Source organism: Quercus robur, chromosome 9 (assembly GCF_932294415.1).
Source record: "Quercus robur chromosome 9, dhQueRobu3.1, whole genome shotgun sequence".
Taxonomy (NCBI): Eukaryota; Viridiplantae; Streptophyta; class Magnoliopsida; order Fagales; family Fagaceae; genus Quercus; species Quercus robur.
Genome location: NC_065542.1, coordinates 483,477 through 505,920, shown reverse-complemented (window position 1 = coordinate 505,920; position 22,444 = coordinate 483,477). Strand labels below are relative to the sequence as shown.

At 34.9% G+C, this 22,444-nt stretch overlaps 4 protein-coding genes across 6 annotated transcripts; 3 read left to right on the top strand and 1 right to left on the bottom strand.

Moving 5' to 3' along the window:
• The first annotated feature begins 6,217 nt into the window (after positions 1 to 6,217).
• Positions 6,218 to 7,285, top strand: LOC126699688 (flavonol sulfotransferase-like). Its single transcript, XM_050397638.1, has one exon. The coding sequence runs from the start codon at positions 6,218 to 6,220 to the stop codon at positions 7,283 to 7,285; it is 1,068 nt and encodes a 355-aa protein (XP_050253595.1).
• Positions 7,286 to 9,093: 1,808 nt separating this feature from the next.
• LOC126699687 (uncharacterized) lies at positions 9,094 to 10,365 on the bottom strand. Its single transcript, XM_050397637.1, has 2 exons — positions 10,327 to 10,365; positions 9,094 to 9,651 (listed from the first exon to the last, which is right to left on the bottom strand). The coding sequence occupies exons 1-2, from the start codon at positions 10,363 to 10,365 to the stop codon at positions 9,094 to 9,096; spliced, it is 597 nt and encodes a 198-aa protein (XP_050253594.1).
• An 815-nt stretch (positions 10,366 to 11,180) lies between these two features.
• LOC126699536 (glycerophosphodiester phosphodiesterase GDPD4) lies at positions 11,181 to 15,470 on the top strand. 3 transcript variants are annotated; one of them, XM_050397422.1, is made up of 9 exons: positions 11,181 to 11,397; positions 11,490 to 11,576; positions 11,675 to 11,772; positions 12,441 to 12,501; positions 13,546 to 13,626; positions 13,848 to 13,940; positions 14,209 to 14,298; positions 14,879 to 15,006; positions 15,095 to 15,470. In XM_050397422.1, exons 1-9 carry the CDS (start codon positions 11,230 to 11,232, stop codon positions 15,261 to 15,263), a joined length of 975 nt encoding a protein of 324 aa, XP_050253379.1. In that variant the 5' UTR covers positions 11,181 to 11,229; the 3' UTR covers positions 15,264 to 15,470. The 3 variants fall into 3 exon arrangements, with proteins under 3 accessions (XP_050253379.1, XP_050253378.1, XP_050253380.1); XM_050397421.1 differs by having other exon boundaries at positions 14,867 to 15,006; XM_050397423.1 differs by lacking the exon at positions 14,209 to 14,298.
• Positions 15,471 to 18,056: 2,586 nt separating this feature from the next.
• LOC126699563 (uncharacterized) lies at positions 18,057 to 21,880 on the top strand. Its single transcript, XM_050397464.1, has 6 exons — positions 18,057 to 18,471; positions 18,951 to 19,021; positions 19,258 to 19,363; positions 19,470 to 19,602; positions 21,162 to 21,311; positions 21,550 to 21,880. The coding sequence occupies exons 1-6, from the start codon at positions 18,401 to 18,403 to the stop codon at positions 21,640 to 21,642; spliced, it is 624 nt and encodes a 207-aa protein (XP_050253421.1). The 5' UTR covers positions 18,057 to 18,400; the 3' UTR covers positions 21,643 to 21,880.
• Positions 21,881 to 22,444: the final 564 nt, after the last annotated feature.

Sequence of the window (22,444 nt, the reverse complement as noted above, 5' to 3'; positions counted from 1 at the left end):
GCCCCACAAATAGTGCATACACCACATGAAAAGACATGATACGGTGCTAAATGCAACTAATCATGAGCTACTTTAATCACATAGCAGACAGAGACAACAAACCAGATTCACCACAAATGAAAGATCAGATATCACAAAAGACCCATACGAATTAGGTTCAAGCAGAATGGGTAAAAGAAACCAACAACTGAACAAAAATTTGCATGGGAACAATTTCTTACATAATCCAAACAAGAACAATCCCAAAAACACCGAAACAAACCCATAACAAAAATCAAACACACCAATACAAATATTCACAAAAAATGAAGATCAAAATAAGAGATATGAGGTGAGAGAATAAGAGCCCATACCTTGTTTTTTGAAGATTTGAAGGTGAACAAGTGCAACAATGGAGTTTGTAAATGGAGACACGAAGTGTTTGGGTAAGAACAATTGAGAGAGTAAGTGAACAGTCACAAAAACTTCGAGGGAAAACTGAAAAAGATTTAAAAACTGCCCCTGTTTTTGCCAAACACGCGTTTTTCACGACTGAAGTGAGTCGCCAACAAGACGCCAGGTCAAGCCGCCAAAACATTCAAAGACAAAATTTTGAAAAATTTTCTAAGTGTTTTTCGCGACTGGAAGGTCTACCCGCAAGGGAGTCGCGAGCTGAGCCGCGAAAATCTCTGTGTAACTCTCGCGACTGGACCTTCCACTCGCGAACAAGTCGCCAAAATTGACATGCGTGCTCGCGATTGTGGCATGCGACTTAACTTACCCGCAACTGAGTTGCCAAAACAGGGCAAAAATGATTTTTGAAATTTTCAGTTTTTTTAGAACAAAATACTTTCCAAAAACACCTAAAACACTCAAAAATCTTTTTGTGCTTGAATCAACAAAGATTGAGCATGTGAAAACACATTTCATCAAGTACAATCACACAAATGAATATGGCATTTATTGAACATAAACTTGTGTGTTGTGTGTGGAAATCAACAATGAGATAGTCCATAGTCTAATGTGAAGTTTCAATGATCAATTCAACCAAGGTAACTAAAATATGTTAAAAAAAGAATATCTATGTAATTTATAATATGTTAACCCCACAACGAGAACCCATTTTCCTCCTATCCTTAAGTACTTTGTGCATGGGAGATGCTAATTAAACTACAAGGCCCTTGGCAAAATAATAGGTTTTATCCTGTAATTCCTCTGTAGGCTGTCTGTATATAACTTGATCATACCCATTTATTTAATTATCATCTGATCAAAATTTCATATATTACTCAGGCTAAAAAAATATATTTCAAATTTAATGCGCGAAACTATAACATCATTTCCTACGGGATAATCAATTGTTTCTGACATTGCTTATATTTTGATGTAATACACTAAAATACACAAAGAGGTCTTGACATGTTTATGCATCTAGGAGCAAGCATGGCATTTCATAAAGAGTTTCAAACAAGTATGCTACTATACAAATCTACTGGCACTTTAAGAATCTTGTAGCTTATGGCTAATTGTGACCATAAAAACAATACATACTACTTTGGACTGCCTCATTAAGGGATAACATAAATAATTTTAAAGAAAGAATCACCTTTGCAACAATAATCACACTCAATAAATGAGAATACATAGTTGAGGCATCCATTATCAACAAGTTTGCTCAAACGAGATCTGAAAATAAGACTAAGCTTCATGCTTAGCACTTTCATTCAATGAAATACAAGTATTTGGATCAATGAGGAAAGGAAACCTACATGGATACTAAGAAGCTCTATAACTAGGCAAAATTTTGTAAAGGTAAAGAAGCAAAAGAAGGAAGAAACCTTATCCTTTGCTCAAAATAGTTTTCCACCCTCCCACTTTTCCATCCCTCCAACCAAACACACACGAGGAAAAACTAAATATTTTCCATCCTTCCACTTTTCCACTCCTCCAACCAAACGGACCCCTAAGAGTCTGTTTGGTTGGAGGAGTGAAAAAGTGAGAGGGTGGAAAACTCTTTTGTTTGGTTGAAAAGAAAAGTGGGAGGATAGAAAATGTAATTTATATAAATTGACAATTATTCTCTTGTTACATAATAGGTAAGAAATAGATTTATTTGTACTCATTAAATAATATAAAATTTACCAACAATTATACTTTTCGATAAGAAGTGTTATGTTCACAACATTTTTTGCAATACTTTCACAACAAAATTTATGTAAAAAGTTGTTACTAGTTCTAATTTGAACCTACCACTGAAATTATTTTTTTACTTACCAATATTAACTAATAACAATCTGTTACTTAAAATTTATTGTGAAAATATTGTGGTAACATTTCTCAATTAGGATTTTTTATTCTTTATATTATTTCTCCTTTCTCTCATTTCATTTCATCCATACGTTTTTTTTTTCTCCATACACGTTTGTCCTTATCTCTTTATCTCCCCCTTCTTTTCTTTCTTTTTCTCCCTCATTCAAGAAGTGCTCTCATTCTCTCTCTTTTTTCTCCAACTCTCGCTCTTTTTTTTTTTTTTCTTCCTCCAAACACGTTTGTTCTTATCTCTTTATCTCCCCCTTCTTTTCTTTCTTTTTCTCCCTCATTCAAGAACATTCCAACTAGTGCACTCATTCTCTCTTTTTTTTCTCCAGCTCTCACTCTTTGTTTTTTTTTTTTTTTTTACTTGATTCCAGAACAGCCGTTGTGTTTGTGAAGAGAGTAGGTGGGAGAGGGCATTTGTGTAATTCCATAGTGAGAGCACTTTTCTCCCCACAATTTTCCTCCCGATTTGGGAGTATGTAAATTGTGGGCCCGGGAGAGAAAATTTTCTCCCGGATTTTCCATCCTTAGCATTTTCCTTCTTTTTCCAAACAATGAAAAACATTGTTTTCCATCCTTCCTATTATCACCCTAACCAAATACAGTGTAAATGTCCAAAAATGACATGATGAACTAATCACATATTGCTCTTTGCCACTAGATCTTCTAATCGTTTCTCTATGTCTTGGAGAGCCTTTTGGACAGGGATAGACCTATGTTGTGTATATGTGCGGATGTGCCAATGAGTTCAAATTAGGAAACTAAATGACAACAGAGCACCAATGAGAAAATAATTTCCAAGTTTTACAAACAAGGATGAAAAATAAAGGACATAAAATATATAGCTAATCCACAAATATACTAGCATAATGTCTTCTCTAAAAAAAAAAAAATTACATCCAGCTATACAAGCTAGTTTTAGCAAATTATCAAGATCTGCTTGAATGAGTTTGAACAAAGACTTCCACTAGGTGTTGGATAATGATCAGCTTGATCATGCTACATCTTTCTTTTTTTTTCATGAAAGAATGTAACGTTAGCTATATCCAGATAATTGGCATGAGTTATATCAGATAATTTATTGTGTTGATTTTATCTAATACTTAGAAGGTAAAGTACCAATTTCATGCCCTAGAAGGGGTGGCCCAGTTGGGAGAGATTCCACATGCAAGCACAAGGTCCCTTGTTCGAGTCGTGGCGGGTACCGTGTGGGAGGAGGGTTCCTAGCTTGCATTGCGCCTCTCCTACTGGCTCTCTTGGGGTGCTAGGGTGAGGTCTGTGACACCCCGGTCACAGTAACTATGGCTCAATCCAACATTTCCTAGCTGGAGGGTGCCCATATTAGGTCACACCTTGGGGGGTTAGTCACATATAGTCGCCCCCGCCCCCCCTTCTCGTTCATAAAAAAAAAAAAGTACCAATTTCAAATTCAACAACCTGATCCAAATATCGCACTAAACCGACTAGTACAAAAGTTTCACTAGGTAAGCTCTAGAGCATGCTGAGTTGATGATACAAAGATAATTTTTTTACAACCTGGGCAGGCAGACAGGAACACGAACAATCTTTGATGGAGAAAACACCAAAGATTATTTCTTGATGCCATTAGATAAGACCATCAAAGATGAGGATTAGACCAATAGAAAAAAAAACACGACCATCCCAATATATAAACAACATCTGTTTTGACTTTTAAAAAACGGGTAGTCGTTTTGTTGAGTGAAAGTGGAAAAGAAGCTCCACCTCTTCTACTTGTCATCCTTTGACGTTTCCGCACCAACACCAAGAGTCCATTCTCTTGTGTTTAGACATCCTCCATTTTTTATGTTGAAAATAATGGATATGCCTTGACAAACATGAGAAGAAACTCTTGATGCATGTAAATTGTACTTTTCTAATTAATATACTTCCTTATTCCAAATTATGTGTGCACAAATCATCATCCTAAAAATGATGCATGAATCATTTCCATTTTGAGGAGATTAAAGGTTGTCGTCCACAGAAATGCTGTTACATATTGTTGATGCCCAATTTTAACAAAAGGACCTAATGGCAGAAGAAACTCAACATTATGAAAAAGGTGGAGAAAGAAAGTAGTAAAGTAAAGACCATTAAGCAAGAATGATAGGAATAATGATCCACAGGCCCACATTATTGGCTACCATTCTATATATATAATAATAAGTAAAGCTAGGAGAAAATCCAATTAGATTTCAAATTGTAATTCAATTAGAGTTTAATTTTGCACCACGTATCCCATCTAATCTAAGTTTTTAAATTTTTGTACCAAGTGAGTTAATTCAATGTAAAAATTGGATTTTAATTAGAGTTTAATTTTGCGACATGTGTAAAAATTAGAGTTTAATTTATGAGCCTTTTTTTTTTAAAGAACTAAAAACAATTCAAGTTTATAAGTCATCTATATGTATATATTAGTAAGTAAAGCTAAGAGAAAATCCAATTAGATTTTAAATTGAAATTCAAGAGTCTAATTTTACGCCACATGTCTCATCTAATCAAAATTTTTAAATTTTTGAACCAAGTTAGTTTAAAATAAAATGACAAAACATTAAATAAAAAATTTTAAAAAAAAATCCTCTTGTAATAAAGATTCTTTTTATCCAAATTAGATTCTTATTTATCTTTGTCATTTTCCTTCAACGTTCTTCATTTTGCCATCAACATCCTCTTCTTCATTAGTACTTGCCTCAGATCTAATCAATCTGCATTGTAGTATACGACATTAGATTCATTATATATCTAATAATTTTACATGAAGATAATCATAAAGTTACATGAGAATATTATGCCGTCAAAAACATCTATTTCTTATAGGTATGGAAAGCTGTTGCCACAATATCAACTACCACCACAACTCTAAAAGATATTGGATGGACATGTAATTTTAATTTGGCATCATATTAGATTTTTTTTTTTTTTAAATGTGTTAAAATTTTCCATTATACTTACTTTTCATTTCTTTTAGTTTTTGGTACTTCTCTTTCAATCTCTTCATCCATGAAGAATATGATTTTTTTTTTCATCTTGCATGAATATATACTATAGAATTATAGATAGATTGCGTAAGAGAATGTGTTGTGTGTATTGACATATTGTACACTCTTTTAAAAGTTATCATGACTTTTAAGTGAAAATTGTAGCGTGACTTTGTGTTAAAATCTCAATCTCTCACACTTTGTGTATTTTTATACCCAAGTCCATGTATATTTCGGTTCCCTTTAGAATAGGCCTTCAATAGGTATTGTTAATAATGACCCAAGCCCATTATCAGTCAAGACTTTTTCAAAATTGCTATATGGTTGAAATTAGAAACCAAATTTATAGCTCTTCCTTGTCTCTAGTATAATGATGGTGGTAAACTATTAGTATCCTAATCCAGTGGTCTCTCGTCATTTTTGACTTTCAAAATTTGCTTCAATCACCATTCCTGACTAACATGTGTTTAGGTGTATAGTTGTGGCAAATAAGCATGAAGCATATCTTTAAGATGACTATCTTTGCTTTGATGTTATGTTTTTTGGGGGTGAAAAGAGGAATAATGAAAAAGAAAAAAGATAAAATAAATGTTTTTCATAGTTAAAATGAAGGACTTGAAATGATGATTCTTGGCTGTCAAAATTTGCTTCAATAACTATTTTTGGTTATCATGTGTTTAAGTTTAAAATTGTGACAGAAAAACACGGAGCCTAACTTTGAGATGACTATTTTTGCTTTAATGCTATGTTTACTTGAGTTGATAGGATGAAAGATGAAAAAGTAAAAGATAGAGGTTTTCCATAGTTAAAATGAGTGGCTTAAAATGATGAACTCTCCTTGCAATTTACCTATATATAATGGTGTTCTTCCCCCTTCATGCATACATGTCACTTACACTAGATCAAGCTAGTTTTATTTTCTACCAATGGAATCCTCTTCCTCCAAAATGAACTCTGCTCCAAAAAGTATTGAGAAAGAAGAGAATATGTTTGATCTAGAACCTGACAATAAATTCAAACAGATCTTGCCAACCATCCCAATAAAAAAGGGTTCTTGGTCGATGGATTTCTACCAGTATGAAGGTTTTTGGTACCCTTTATTCCATCTACCAGGAATGTTGTTTGCTCAAGAACATTTCAAGCCTCAACCCAACCAGGTGATTTTGAGTAGTTTTCCAAAATGTGGCACAACTTGGCTTAAGGCATTGGCTTTTGCCGTAATGACACGATCCTATGAAAGCGAGCCTACAAATCCTTTACTCTCAAGATTGTCGCATGATTGTGTACCCTTTATTGAGTTTAATATTCGCTCAAGCCAACAAAGATTGAGTCTAGATGTTCCACTTGTGTCTACACACATTCCCTACACTTCCCTACCAAAATCCATTATAAATTCTAGTTGTAAAATTGTTTATTTATGCAGGGATCCAAAGGATGTATTTGTGTCTATATGGCACTTTTACAACAGGAATGTTTCTAGGGTATTTGAGAGCGAGCTTGGAATCACCAGAGAGAAGGATGTACTTGAGGAGGATGTACTTGAGTCATTTTGTCAAGGATTACTTTCTTGTGGACCATTTTGGGATCATATATTAGGGTATTGGAGAGCAAGTTTGGAATCACCAGAGAGGATATTGTTTATTAAGTATGAAGATTTGACTAATGAAACTGTATATTGGGTAAAGAAATTAGCTCAATTTATTGGTTATCCTTTCTCTTTGGAGGAAGAAGATCAAGGTATGGTGCAAAAGATTATAGATTTATGCAGTTTTGAAAATATGTCCAATTTAGAGGTAAATAAAAATGGAGTGATGACATTGGAGATTGGAATCAAGAAAGATGAAGTCAACACATACGAGTTCAAAAACAATATGTATTTTAGGAAAGGTAAGGTTGGAGACTGGAAAAATCATCTTACACCTGCGATGGCAAAACGAATTGATCAGATAACTGAGAAAAAGCTAAGTAGTTATGGCTTGACATGGAATGTCTGACCTAATGGATGAATAAGGAGTCCAAGCCACATTCGAGGCTTTCATCATAAAATAATGCGACATCAAGATTTCTTGTAGTATGTCAAATGGAAAAATGATCATTTTCATTTTTCTCAAAATAAAAGGGTTCCATTTCATGATCTCTATTAATTTAAGGGTAGGCATGATGTCATTTTATTTTAAATTAATTTTTATGTGTAAATTACTTAATAAGGTGAGGATATTTTTGTTAGGGACAAAGTTTGACTCTAAACATATTTGGAGCCAAACCTTTTCCATTTGTTAGTATATTACATTAATAAAATCACGTGATAATTTATATCTAATAAGTCAAAAAAAATTGGGTAAGTGTTAATTGGAAACCTTAATTGACCTCAAAACAATAAAAACTTGATGAATGTAGTCAACAAATTACAACTTTCAGCGCATTTTTTGTCAGGAACAATTATGATTTTTGCACAATCTTAATAATTTTTTTTCCCCATTTTATCCATAACAACAAATAGCAATAGCCAAGAAGCTTGTGCGTAAAGCTGAATGACCAAGAAGGAAATATGCAATAATTCCAACTTCCAACCAAATTATTCCTCTTTCTACAAGGATCATCATGGATCCTCAAAATACTCTGTCTCCATGTTCAAAGTTAAAAGATCTATAAAATCAATGAAACTTAAAAAACTACCCCCTCTCCTCCAAGGAACATGACCAAATGCAATTCAAAATGTGTTTATAACCTGTAATGTAGACCACAACACCTACTTATATGTTTCTAGTAAATTGAGAGTGACTTTAGAGATTTATTGATGTATTAAAGACATATTAAGACTGATCGTAATCGGAAATAAAAGGTCAAACTAGATGAACACAACCTTTGTAATACTTTCTCCATATATATGTGCATCCAAGGATAAAATTACTCAAGATATCTGATTTAATGCCTACAGCAAAAGAGGAGAGAGGAAAATATCAAAACTACGGGTATTTTTTTAAAGAAACCTACACTAGATAAAATTGATATCCCACACTAATATTTGTGCAGCAGATCTACTTATTTGGCCCAATATTCTTGATTGTAGAGGTTTTTGCCAAAAGGTTCTTAGGAAACTTTATCATATGAGCTAGTAGATGTGATCATAAATAATTTGAGATACCATGTAAATAGAACATGAAGGAATATTAGTTGGTTTTTGACAATTAAAGAGGCTTCAATAAGCATCAATCTCATTTACATGGCTCATAAAAGAAAGAAAGTGATTTATTGTTTAATGTATCATTGTATTGTAAGCAAGGGAATATTACACCTGAGACGGGTATGCATTTGTCAACAAAAATGATGATCCTTTTTATTTTCTTTCCCTAGTAGATCATTGTTTTTCTATTAGTTCACCGATGTTGCATAAGTTTTATATGTTTCATATCATACTTTATTAAAATTATCAAAATAACCACCTTTTCCATCATTCTAAGAACTCTAAATATGAATTGCAAAAATCTTGATTTGATTGTTCAACTTATCATGAAAAGCAGATTGTTTTTATACTTGTGTAGCATTATTCCTTCTATTTGTAAATATCAACTAGAAAAAAAAATTCTAACATAGGCTACTATGTGTAAGCTAACATACTACAAGAGGAGCCAACCATTTTTAAGTTTAAATTGAGCTACAAAAGTAGCAACAAGCACTAACAAGTGATAATTCAACTTGTATCACCAATGTATAGGGAAAATAATGCATACATGGTAGGTTCTTCAAAGAAAAGTTTTTAACTTAAGAGGTATTTATGTGTGGAAGCAAAACATATCTCTATCTATGATTCTATATATATATTGTTCTTGAAGACAAACAGAGTAAAGTTTTGCACATAACCAACGTGCACAACATTGGAGCTTTTCAGCAACGATGAAACCGGGGTGGCAGACCTAATCAAGCTGTTAGGGAATGAACCGCTAACGCCTTCCACAAGCATGGCACCAGTGCCACCCAGGCTAAGAACGCGCTCAATCTCAAGCACGAACAATGCAAGGACAGAAACCTTATCGACATCCCTGGACAACACGAAATCGAATGAATTGTCCGCGAAATCGAGCTCGTGAACAAACTGCTTACGCTTAAGCGAGAAAAAGCGGTGCCTATAAACACCACCAGCATTGGAGAACCCCAAATCTTGCAATGTCAACACAGTCGCGGCCGACCCTTCTCCAATACAGAGAGCTTTCGCATTATATTTCAATAACTTCATACCCACTAGCTCTTTAACCACATGAATGGTCAAATTCACATTCTCCTTGCAATTCACCGATTCAAATGAGCCCCAAATCGGATTCAAGAACTGGGTGTGAAACAAATACGTGTGGGAGGAGGGTTCCTAGCTTGCATTGTGCCTCTCCTGCTAGCTCTCTTGGGGTATTAGAGTGAGGTCTGTGACGCCCCGGTCACAGTAGCTATAGCTCAATCCAACATTTCCTAGCGGGAGGGTGCAGGTCACACCTTGGGGGGTTAGTCACATATGGTCGCCCCCGCCCCCCTTCTCGTTCATCAAAAAAAAAGTACAAATTTCAAATTCAACAACCTGATCCAAATATCGCACTGAACCAACTAGTACAAAAGTTTTACTAGGTAAGCTCTAGAGCATGCTAAGTTGATGATACAAAGATAATTTTTTTACAACCTGGGCAGGCAGACAGGAACACGAACAATCTTTGATGGAGAAAACACCAAAGATTATTTATTGATGCCATTAGATGAGACCATCAAAGATGAGGATTAGACCAATCGAAAAAAACATGACCATCCCAATATTTAACGACATCCGTTTTGACTTTTAAAAAACGGGTAGTCGTTTTGTCGAGTGAAAGTGGAAAAGAAGCTCCACCTCTTCTACTTGTCATCCTGGCGAAAATGGCCAACTGGCCTTAAAAACCAAACTATCTAGTTAGTAGGCGAGACTTAGAAACATATTTCACTTATAGCATCTCGAGTCTTAAAGGCTCGATTTTGGGCTTCAAAATCGAGTCTTTAAGGCTCGGTTTGTATGCTTGACCACGTCTGATGTGGCAGTGTTGCCATCTGGCATTGACATGGAAATCGAGTCTCTTAGACTCGATTTCTAACCCCTATATATACCACTCACACCAAACACCAGAGCATCAGAGGACAGAGGAGGAAAAACCCAGAGAAAAAAAAAAAAAAAAGAAAAGAAAACCAGAAACAGAGAGGAAGACCAGAAACAGAGAGGAAGACCAGAAACAGAGAGGAAGACCCAGGCGCGCGCGGCATGACCAGAAACTGACCAGCGACCCAGGCGGCCAGGGGCTCGCGCGAGCTTGGGTCGCGTGCGGCCTGAGGCTCGCGCGAGCTTGGGTCGCGCGCGGCCTGAGGCTCGCGCGCGGCCTGGGGCTCGCGCGAGTCAGGCCGCGCGCGACCTGGGGCTCGCGCGAGCCTGGGTCGCGCACGGCCTGAGTCTCGCGCGAGCCCCAGGCCGGCGCGAGCCCCTGGCCGCGCTGGTGAGGTTTGGCAGTGAGGTTCTCTGTTTCTCTCCCTCTGATCTGATCTGAGCTGTGTGTTTCTCTTTCTCTCCCTCTGATCTGATCTGCGTTTGGGTATTTTGGCATGTAGAGACTTAGAATTTTTTTTAAAAATTTTGGGATTGAAAAGACTCGATTTCCAGTTGGAATACACGTGGAAATCGAGTCTAAGAGACTCGATTTCCATGTTAATGCCAGATGGCAACTCTGCCACATCAGACGTGATCAAGCATACAAACCGAGCCTTAAAGACTTGATTTTGAAGTCCAAAATCGAGTCTTTAAGACTCGAGATGCTATAAATGAAATATGTTTCTAAGTCTTGCCTATAGTTTGGTTTTTAAGGCCATTTGGCCATTTTCGCCTGTCATCCTTTGACGTTTCCGCACCAACACCAACAAATCTCTCTCTCTCTCTCTAATGGCGATCTCCATGAGATCGGGAAGGAGACAACAACGAGGAGGAGGAGGATTCCGAATAAGATTATCGTCTCAAAGACGATTATTCCGTACAATAATCATAAGCCTTGTCTTCATCGCTGTTGTCCCTCCCATCTTTTTCCATTTCCGACTCAAACGCCTCCATCAGGTACAACAACTAACACTAACATACAAAACCCATATCTTTTTTTAATACTTGAGAAATTAATTGAAATGGGTTTTTGGTTTGGTTTATTATAGATACAAGGAAGAAAGTGTGGCTGGATGAAGGATCCACCTCTTGTGTGTGCTCATGGAGGTGACTCTACCAACGCCTTTCCCAACACGGTACTAACTCTCATCCTATGTTTCTATTAGTATTAGTATTAGTAATGTTGTGTTTGTTTTGCTGATTCATTCTATGTAATGTAAATATTGCATTGCAGATGGATGCGTATCGTATTGCGCTTCATTCTAAAGTAGACTGCATTGAGATTGATGTTTCTCGTTCTTTTGATGGGGTTTTGTTCGCTCTCCATGATAGGTACTTTTCGGATCATCTACGTTTTTTGCTCTTTCATTTACCATTCTATCTTTACTCCTAACATCCATTAGGCTTAGACAACTTAGGTTCAGTTAGGTTCCCCAAGCAAAAACAGTGTTATCTTTGTTAAAGAACAATTAAATTCAACTATATGATTCAGTACTCAATGCAACTGTGTATTTGGATTGAGGGGAAGTGGAGTAGAGTTGGCCAGAAATTAGCCTAATACTCGGCCAACTCTACTCTACTCCCGCTTGCTCTCCCTTCAATCCAAACAAGCATTTATGGAATTGTACCTAAGTTTTACCCAATTAAAAATTCTTGCCCTGTTGAACTACTTTTTATATCTTGGGAGGGCGTGTTATGCTTGGTTGTTGTGGTGATATGACATAATGTGCAAAAATAATTTAGAATGGAATTGGAAGAATGTCTTGGATGTAGCATTGAAAATTATTACACATTGACTTAATTATGTGGGTTAAATATGCTTAACATTTATAACAAGTGCATTACATGCAATATATTTGAAGAATAGTCATGAAGAAAGGTAAGCGTATCTAATACCGTCCAAAAAGTGTGAAACACATTCATGTTTTAGTATTTATTTTCCAGTCTTTTATCTTTTGAATTAGCTACTTGGATATTTGATTCTCACATTACACAGGCAGGGATTTGCAGCGGATATCTGGAAACAGTACTTCTAAAGTAGGGTACTTGAGCATGAAAGAGGTGAGACTTGGTGCATTAACTTTCTTGTCAAAAATGCTAAGCAGCTCCTCTAGTATTTGCATTGTGAATCAATGTTTTTGTTGTCAATCTGCTAGTTAATGAATGTTGGTCACACTAACTGAAGCTGTAACTGTAAAATTATAAACATAGAATTGTAGATCAATTTTCATTTGGCTGGTTACATTACCTTGGACTGGACACCTGTTGAATTGTACTGGGCAGACCAACTGAAAGGAACAGATTGATTTGTTGTTGGGGTGAGGCTAGCCAAGTTGTGCTAGTTTTGATATCTTAACAGTAGTTTTCTAGCACTAACGTGTCCCACTGGATCAATGTGGTTGTGGCCTGCATGCAAATGGAGAAGTTACACTTGAAAAAGCTAACAAACAAGATCCTTCCTTTGTGAGGACTGACGACCCTTATTTAGCTCAAGTATCAGCCTTTCTTCTAATATATAATTGGTCATGGTTTTGCGAAGTTAAGTGTAGAAGGTATAATATACAATATTTTCCTCTCAATTTAAATGTGGGGGTTCACAATTGTAAAACTAGTAGTGCTTCAGGTGATTAACAGAATTCTTGACACCAAGTGAAGAGGATTTGCACAAGTTTTAACAATGATGACCTTTTGCCTTCAATAAATTGCTCCTCTGTAATGTCTATAATAATACACCTAGGTCATTTAAGGGGAATAGAGTGAACCATAATTAAGCTGATCTGTTTTGGAGGGAATGTAGTTTTGGACTCAAGCTAACTTCTATTGTCAGTCTCAGTTTGGCTTCATCAAGTGTCTTCTGGGCTTGGTTATGGTAATCTAGTATTTGCTTTCCACATGATCTGGTTTTATATGAAGCATGTGAGGTTGCCATATCCTATTAATATCAAGCAAAAGGGAATAATTTTACTTCTGTTTGGGTTTAATTTGTAGAATTCAATAAAAACATATCTTTTTAGTTTTATCACAAAATCTCTGCATATATATTTTGTCTGAGTTTATGTAAATGAGAAAAGTTGACTGAGATTGTAATTTAGCTTATGGTTGTAGATAAAAGAACTAGGCCGTGCTAATCAATCTGCACAGATGTTTCTTCAAGAAAGCATTCCAACCATTGAAGATGCTTTGAAGGTATCTTCCTGGATTTTGTCTAATTCACCCCCATTCACTAAAATAATTTCCATCTTCCTCTTTTTCTACGGTCATTCTGATAAACATATTTCGTAAATCTCGCTGCACCTTTTGATGTGCCTTATGACACTATTCATTGACATCTATCTGCATTTTCATTTATCTTATTGAAACTTTGTTGCTGAGTTTTCTCTGACCATGGTTCTAATGGATGCTCTTAGTTGATATCAAATTCAGTTCGGCAAGTGATTCTAGACGCTAAGGTTGGGCCTCCATCATATGAAAAAGGGCTTGCAAAGGATATTCTTTCTGTGGTAAGTTTTTCTGTTGTCTTTCACTTTGCCTGCTCCTTTAGTTTGTTTTTGCTAACTTACTACTCTACATTTTTGCTTATAATGCATGGCATAAATATCTAACATATGAAATTCATTGTTTCACCCAACAAATATAAAGTTACCTTTTGGATTTGTTGTTTGCAAGCATTTAAGCTAAAAATGATTTTTGAAGTCATGTAACCTTCAGGTTTTCGTATGGAATTAGTAAGACCTAATCACCAAGCCCATCTTGTGCCTTCTTTTACAGGTTGAAAGGACGCATTGTAGGAATTGCCTTGTATGGGCTAAAAGTGACAATTTAGCAAGGGACGTAATTAAACTCTCACCGAATACTACAGTAAGAAGAAGTGATATGTTTTGACATCTTCAGGATCTTATCCTACATAGTTATTTGATGTTATGATTAACTGCTTTGTCCTGTTTGCTGAATTCTTTAGTGCTTATAAGTTGGAAAATACAAGTCCTTTTTGCAGTAAAAATAAACCTGATTCAATTATTCTAAGCCCATTCAGGGTCCACCACAACTCTCTAATAGTCTTTTAGCTTTTTACTATTGTGGGATGTGTTGCTCCAAATTAATGATCTTGTCCAGACATTCATTTTTATAAGTAATTACCATGATTTGGCCAATACAAAATTTTAGTCACTTTTCATGAATAGCCGACCGGAACAGTTTTAGGATTTGAGACTTTGTTATTATTTTTGTGTGAAATCTACGGACCTTACACTGACATGGGAATTTTTTTATCATATATTTTTTTTTGTTGTAAAGATTAGTTGTACTTTTGTTGTTTAGATTATCCATGAATTACTTAACTGGTAAGACACATAAAGCCAGAGAGTTTGGTACAGAAGTTGGTGTTTTGGCTTTTGAGTTTGTTCTCTTTGCATGTTGAATGTGTTAGGTGTCATTGCAGGTGGGCTACATTGTCATGAAGGATCCTTCTACTGGGCTAAGAACCAACTTAATGAGGATGAAAGGTGCTGGGGTGGTTGGTGTCTATCATCCTTTGATTGATGAAATGCTGATGAAAACTCTACATGGGTATGAAATTCCTTTGATGTATTAGTATTTGCAGGGTAGCCAGCATGTGCGCAGTATGATTTCATGTTTTCCATTTGGGTTTAAGCAGGAGAAACAAAAAGGCATATGCCTGGACTGTTGATGATGTGGATTCTATGCAAATGATGTTGTTTGAACGCGTGGATGCCATTGTTACAAGCAATCCTACACTACTTCAAAGTCTAATGCAAGATATTAGAACACAATGCCTCGAGGATGGTTTTTCGTTGTCACAATGACAATCATTTTTCAAGCACTAAAAGGCTTGACTTCCATTTTTGTGAATGACAGAATACGGTCAATATACTACATAGCTTGGCTTCATTAGTTACTTGGTTTGGTATTGGGTTTAGAATATTTCTCATGAACAGGCTGCTTGCTGGTATTTGATAAAAAAAAGTTAAGATTCAATCTGATAAAAAGAGTCATTTGTATGGCATTTTCCATATAGACTTGTTGTGAATCATTTGTTATCACCAGGGTGTGAGTCGACTTGAGTTGTCTTGTTCACAGCTCTCTCAAGTCGTGTGTTTTGTGTTTGCGTGACAAATTCTCTCCCTGGGCAAAATATTATAATGTGCTGCCAATTCAAATACTTGTGGAAAAAAGAATTTCATAAATTCCTTATCCTAAAGCTAAAAGGGTGTTTAGACACGTACGAAGTCAATATTTTATGCAGATCAAATTGATGCAAGAGGAGAAGGCATCTCTTTCTATTAATTAATTGGAAGGTAGACTAGACGAGAACCCTTTACGGAACACACACACAAAGAACAAGGAAAAAAAAAAAAAAAAAGGTAACAAAGAGAATGACGTGCTTCACATCACGTCTCTCTAGTTTCTATCTGGCCACGTAATTTTGGGGTTGTAATGTATGTCATATTTGTACATGTAGTACGCAAGGTATTTGTTTATCCATCAACTCCTCTACGAAGCGATGGCAAAAAAATCTCCCGTCTCTTGTCCCCTGTATCTTACGTGGGTGATTTCCCATTTTGAATAAGTGGCGGTGCATGAACGAGTTTTGCTTGTATTAAGAATGGAAAACTACCCTTAACCTGGCCCAACCCTAACCTGCTTTATTCCTACCCCTACACAAATTTTACCTACCCAAAAAAGAGGATGGAATGGGAGTAAAGGTAAGCACCCCTAATCAACCTAACCTTACCTTATTCCATTGTCATCACTACCATAATAGAATAGAATCTGTATATGTAGTGGAAAGATTGTATTTTGTATTCCATATCTTGTGCTTGCATAGTATATTCAAGTGTTACAATTGTGTTAGACTCACATGCTATGAGAGAGAAAATATATGTACAAAAATACAAAAAATACCTTATCCAATAGTAAACTCAACTATGAAATAAAATGATATTTTTCATGTAAATTTATATAAGTATATAACTCATTGAATTTATTTATATTTAACTAGCAACTATTGACAACATTTTTCACTTACAAAATAATGTGATAAATAGTTATTAATATAATATTATTTTCACATAAATTAGTATTGATACTATTTTTATCCTCATCAATTGCATCATACCACCTTCATAGTTGCGAAAAAAACATAAATAGATCAAATCCGTATGAATTGCAAGTGATAATTAAATATCTTTGTGGTGATTTAATTCTCAAGATTCAATCCTCTTACTATTGCGAAGAATATTTGAGCTAAATTGATATTTTTAGTGCTTTCATTGTAAACGTTTTAGAAATTTATCCTTCCCAAAAAAACATATATGTATATATATATATTTATATATGAGTCCGTTTGGATTGAGCTTATTGTTGCTGAAACTGAAAACTGAAAACACTGTAACAAAATAATTTTTAAATATGTGAATAGTGTCGTGGAATCCATGAACAGTACGTTAACCGAATATAAATAGTGTTTTTTTTCCCTGCACAGTAATTTTACTGTTCACTGCAGAGCCAAAAAAAAAAAAAAAAAAAAAAAAAAAAGGCATGAAAACGCAGGGCTGAAACGCCCTGCCCAAACGCTCACTATATATATATAAACCTAATCTATATATATATATAAAACCGAAGCCTTTGTTGGCACCACAATTTTCCACGTCAGCATAATATTTAAAAAATAAAAAATAAAAATAAAAATATTATAACACCTCAAAACCTTAGCAACTTTACCCCTCTCTCAAGTTAAGAAATAAAACCCTAACAACCTTACCCCTCTCTCAAGTTAAGAAATATAAATCCATAGTTTCTGCAAACTCTCTCTCTCCAAATGTAAATATCAATTTCAACCCCTTTAATTTCTCTTTATATTTTTTAGGCTTCTATAGAGTTATAGTGAGTTATGCTGATTTTGTTTTTTATGTATGTGTGTATAGATGGTCATAATACTCCAGTATTCCAAGAAAAGTTTGTGTTTTCGTTAATTGAAGGCCTTAGAGAGATAAGTGTTGTAGTTTGGAAAAGCAATACAAAAGACGATTTCATTGGCAGCGGAAAGTAATTACTTTGTCTCATATTTTTGTTTTTTGAATTGATTTTGTGTGCTTTTTAGACTCTTTTGGATTAATTTTGTTAATTGGGTGTTTTTTTTTTTTTTTTTGATAGGGTCCAATTGGGGAAGGTTCTTTCAAAGGGTTACGACGACCGCACTTGGTGTCTGTATACTAATAATGGGGGGTAAGTACTATAAATTACTAACCCTTTTAAGTGTATTAGATAGAATTATTTTGTTTAACTATCTAATACAAGTGAATGTACCAATAAAAATGAATGTGTATAAATTTTGTTTAACTATCCCGTGCATCGCACGGGTTAGCGACTAGTACCTTTAAAGTAGATGAATGGTTAATAAATACGGAAATTCAACTATCACACTTTAAGAAGAAAATTCTATTGCAATTAAAGAGCTCCAATTAGAAGAGATGAGATGAGATCACAGTGAATCCATCAGTGGGGCCCAGTAGAGAATAAAATTGTAACCGTGGAACCGACCTCCGACTCGTTTCTTGGTATGGTACCAACCAACCAACCAAAACAGCTTCTCAACTACAGCTACCTGTTTCCGATCTTTTTAGTTTCAGTTCCCACTTCCCACACAACACAACACAACACAAAACAAACACATCTCACTTCAAACTTTTGTTTTTGTTCTTATCTCTTGAGATTAATAAGAAATTGAGTTTGAAGCACGAAATGAGACAGTAAATTTTTTTTTGGGAATTGTAAATAAAAAAAGATTCTCTCATTTCTGAGACAGATACTAAAATTTATTACTGCTTTTGTCGAACTTTCAAACCAAACAAAACAAAACAAAGCTTCAAATAAAAATAAATTCATAATCATAAATATTTAAGGGTTCGGAAAATTCCATTAGCAGAAAAAGGAGGTGGCAATGGCAAGGCTTGCATTGGGTCCTTGGTTCCACAAGAACGTCGTCGATCCTCTCATCCAAATCCTTCGCAGGTACTCTTTTCTTTCTCACAGCAGTTTTTTTTTTTCTTTTTAATTTGTTTTTGTAGAGGGTTTTTTTGAGTGTAATTGAATTGGAAATTGATGAGATTTTAATGGGTTTGTGCTTAATTGCTCATCACTGTAACTCTTTTATTTTTATTGTACATTTCCCATGCTTAATCTTAGTAATTTCTGGGGTAACAAGCATTGAATTTTCGGTTGAAACAGATCAGAGATCTTTTAAAACAAAAAACAAAAATTATAATCGAAAGTTAATTTCTTTTTTGTGCATTCTAATTTTCCACGTTTGGGCAATGATAAATCAGACATAAAGAAAGAAGATTTGAATTGATCTTAGTTTTAGGACTACTATTGTTTGATTATTTCAAGGTTATGTATTGGATCAGTTTATTTATTAGATCTTTTTAGCATTAAGAAATTAATTTGAAGTCATTTTGAGTAAATTTTACCTCTTTTTTTTTTTTTCTCAGGGGTGCTGAGCCGAAGCAATTGGCATTTTCTGCAGCTCTTGGCATTACCTTGGGGGTATTTCCCATTTGTGGTAATGTCTTCTTCATTTAGCTATCAAATTTATTTATTTGTCTTAAAAGTTATCTTATGGTAATACAACATAGTTATCTGATTAGTCAGTATTAGTGAATTCATATTTGAGTCATGATTCATAGTTTATTGTGCACCAATTATACATTTTTGTGGAGAAAACAATAATGCGTGCTTGAAGCTATAGAGCAATGTCAGCATTCTTTAGATGAACATGAACTAACGTTTCATTAACAGGGGTCACTGTGTTTCTATGTGGACTGGCTATTGCATTGCTTGGATCCCGTTGCAATGCTCCAACTGTAATGCTGGCAAACTTTATGGCTACACCAATAGAGTTGAGGTACTTTGTGCATTTTCTTAACATCAGCTTAAATATGTTGTCATTATTGGTAATAGAGATCAATTTTTAGTTTGTATTCTGATTGCTGATATGTCTTGCTTTCTAGTCTGATGTTGCCCTTCTTGCGCTTTGGTGAAATTCTCACTGGTGGACCTCAATTTCCATTTACATCTGATGCTTTCAAGAAGGTTTTGACCGGCCAAGCTTCACATGAAGTCCTCTTAAGTGTTGTCCATGCGGTAGGTAGCTAGACTAACATCCTCTAATATTAAGACTCTCTCTCTCTCACACACACACTCACACTTGCACATGCTTTTACGCCTCATTCACTCCCCTAGTGATATCTGAATTCAAACAAATTGGTATTTGAATCACTCAATCCTGTAGTAATGGCTATTTCTTAACCTGTGTTCTTGGCATGCTGTATGCTCGTAATCCTTTTGCGCTTGATAATAGAGCAGTTAACTTCAATTGCCTAGCTGCAGGTGCTAGGGACTAGGGTGATCCAAAGTGTAACTAAATAATTTCAAATGATTTGGTGTTACTAATGGGGCAAACTGGGAGTGTCTCAGGCTACAGTATCTAATGTTTTTAATTGCTTGGACAAAGCTGTGAATCATGGAAACAGTCATTGTTCGCATACAAATGCTTGAGTGCAATTTTTGATGGTCTTGCATGAAGTGGGTATTTTAACTTGTGTACAATTCTACAATTCTTCAACTCGCACTTGTGTAAAATCAGTGACCAAGTTGTCTCCTGAGTTAAGGGTTTCAACTTGAGGATTTAAATATAAAAATATAAATAAATATATATAATTCTTCATGAGTATTTTAACTTAAATGAAACAATGTTAGTGTTCATTGATTTGATTTCCTTGGCAAGACTGGTTTTTGCTACTCCAGTGCCAGGGTAAAATTATCCTGCTGATATACTAAGTTAGATTTGTTGTAAATTTAGTTTTAATTTAGTTGCTGTAAAAATATTTCTGAATATGTAGCACTGATTCCTCTACCAAGGAAGCCATGTTAGAGTCACTGATGCATCTTGGACACTAGTTTAACATACTCTAAACATCTCTGTCATTCCTGAATCTTGTTTCGGTTGTACAAGTAATGAGTCACAACTAATATAAGGCACAATTTGGAATTTGAAAACAATAATGCTTTTAGTGGGGTGCTCTTTCAGGCTTTTGAGCACTCTAATCACATGCTATTTCATTTTGCTCTGAGCAGGGTGCTACATAACATGATGGCATTACTGTTAGTAAAGGTAGTCTGTTTTATTCATGATCAAAACACGACCACATTTTTTAATCTTTCCTTTGCTTTAAATTGTTTTTAATCAATTCTTATACAAACCAAAAAAGAAGAAAAAGAAAAATCATAGCAAGAGTTTCACAGACTGGACTTGGCACCTATTGTCAGTGATGCTTTAAGCCGTTAACTCTGGTTGCTTAGCTTAGTTTCCCTGTCCAACTTAGTTGCCTGTGCATAGAGCTAGTCATAGCCACCAACGAAATTTGACAAAATTACAAAGGAATAACTGTATGGGATACTACTTCTAAAAAAAATAACTGTATGGGATATTGCAGTTTGACCAAATGGTTATGGTTTGGGAGCTCATAGGAAGATTAACATGTAATGATAATGTAGTTATGTGTTGATCAACACATTCATCAACCTATTATATTTTCAAGCTTGAACTTACTAAAACAAAGTAAAATTTTGAAGCATGAGCATTTCAGTCCTGATCTAATGACACTGTTATCTGAAAAGTATTCGTCTATCAATCTTTGCAGTTGTTGGGATGGCTTGTTGCGGCACCTTTTATATTGGCCACACTCTACATCATCCTTTTACCATGCTTCAAGTTTTTGGTTAACAAGTTCAGCTCTGTTCCATTAAGCCCAAAGAAACCACTTCATTCACTCTCAGATGTCCAGCTGAAGGTAAGGGATGTCTGATTAAACTGTAATAAGCAGATTTTCATTCATCCATCCCATCAACAGGGAACAGTAGTCATTTGTTTTTAGCCTAATTGATGTACATAAAACCCTTTTATGTTCAAGGTGTACAAAGAAATTTGCATTGGTATTGTTATCATATTGATGAGCTTCTTCTACCAAATACTGTATCATTTGGATAAAAATTTAATGAAAGTATGAGATTGATTTGCGATTATGACAGGAAACTGATGCAAGTCTCAATATTGCCCAGCATCGTCACATGTATTCCATGTATTCCTATGCACAACACCTATTTCATCGAAATGCTCATTGAATTACTGGTGATTTTTAAGTTGGACACAGGCTGATGCTTACATTGTACATTGTCTCAAAACACACTAGAATGATCATGGTCATGATAGGCACTTTTGAGGACCAAGGAGCTGCCCCACTCTTTTATTGTCTATATATGATAAGTACTTTTTTAGTTTTGGATTACATACCAAACTCAACTTGTTATTTAAAAAGGTTATGATATTATTATGAAATAGATTTCCTGCATCAAATTATCATTACGACATTTCTGGTTTGTTGTTGTCAAAGTCCAAAACGAAGGCTACAAACAATGGTTTGGGACAAGGAGCGTTGGGAGTGGGGGGGTTATGGTTTCAACAAATTTCACTATTGTTTTTCAATTTTTGAAACGAATTGTTTGGTTGCAAAGTGTATTTAATCTCACTTGAGAAGCATTATATATTATATAATAAAAATTGGGGTTAAAAGTCGCGATTGCACCAAATTGCATTTTTTAGATAAGAACAAACAACTTATTTGTTCTTATCAACTACTATTAGTGTTTTTTTTTTTTTTTTTTTTTTTTTAATAAAATAAAAACTTCTTGTTAGTGTTTTAACAAAAAATGTAACCTATGTACGTATCAACTTTTTATTTTTTTGGTTTTTTATATTTTCAAAGGCTTAATTGTTTTTATCGGTACTTAAAAAAAAAAGTTCTTTCCCAGTTAATTTTACATTTGGTTGATAATAGTTTGATAGACATAATAGTATTTACGTTTTTTTTTTTTTTAATTTAATTCTATCCTATTTGATTTTGGGTTTTGTTGATATGTTATTAAC

Bases quoted from the DNA above. Each gene is read 5' to 3' on its own strand.
- LOC126699688 (XM_050397638.1), top strand. From the start codon at position 6,218: ATGGAATCCTCTTCCTCCAAAATGAACTCTGCTCCAAAAAGTATTGAG.
- LOC126699687 (XM_050397637.1), bottom strand. From the start codon at position 10,365: ATGTCAATGCCAGATGGCAACACTGCCACATCAGACGTG. The intron at 9,652-10,326 runs GTCAAGCATACA...AATGCAAGCTAG, and splicing joins ACACTGCCACATCAGACGTG to GAACCCTCCTCCCACACGTA.
- LOC126699536 (XM_050397421.1), top strand. From the start codon at position 11,230: ATGGCGATCTCCATGAGATCGGGAAGGAGACAACAACGAGGAGGAGGA. The intron at 13,941-14,208 runs GTAAGTTTTTCT...CTTCTTTTACAG, and splicing joins CAAAGGATATTCTTTCTGTG to GTTGAAAGGACGCATTGTAG. The intron at 15,007-15,094 runs GTATGAAATTCC...GGGTTTAAGCAG, and splicing joins CTGATGAAAACTCTACATGG to GAGAAACAAAAAGGCATATG.
- LOC126699563 (XM_050397464.1), top strand. From the start codon at position 18,401: ATGGCAAGGCTTGCATTGGGTCCTTGGTTCCACAAGAACGTCGTCGAT. The intron at 18,472-18,950 runs GTACTCTTTTCT...TTTTTTTCTCAG, and splicing joins CTCATCCAAATCCTTCGCAG to GGGTGCTGAGCCGAAGCAAT. The intron at 19,022-19,257 runs GTAATGTCTTCT...TTTCATTAACAG, and splicing joins GGGGGTATTTCCCATTTGTG to GGGTCACTGTGTTTCTATGT.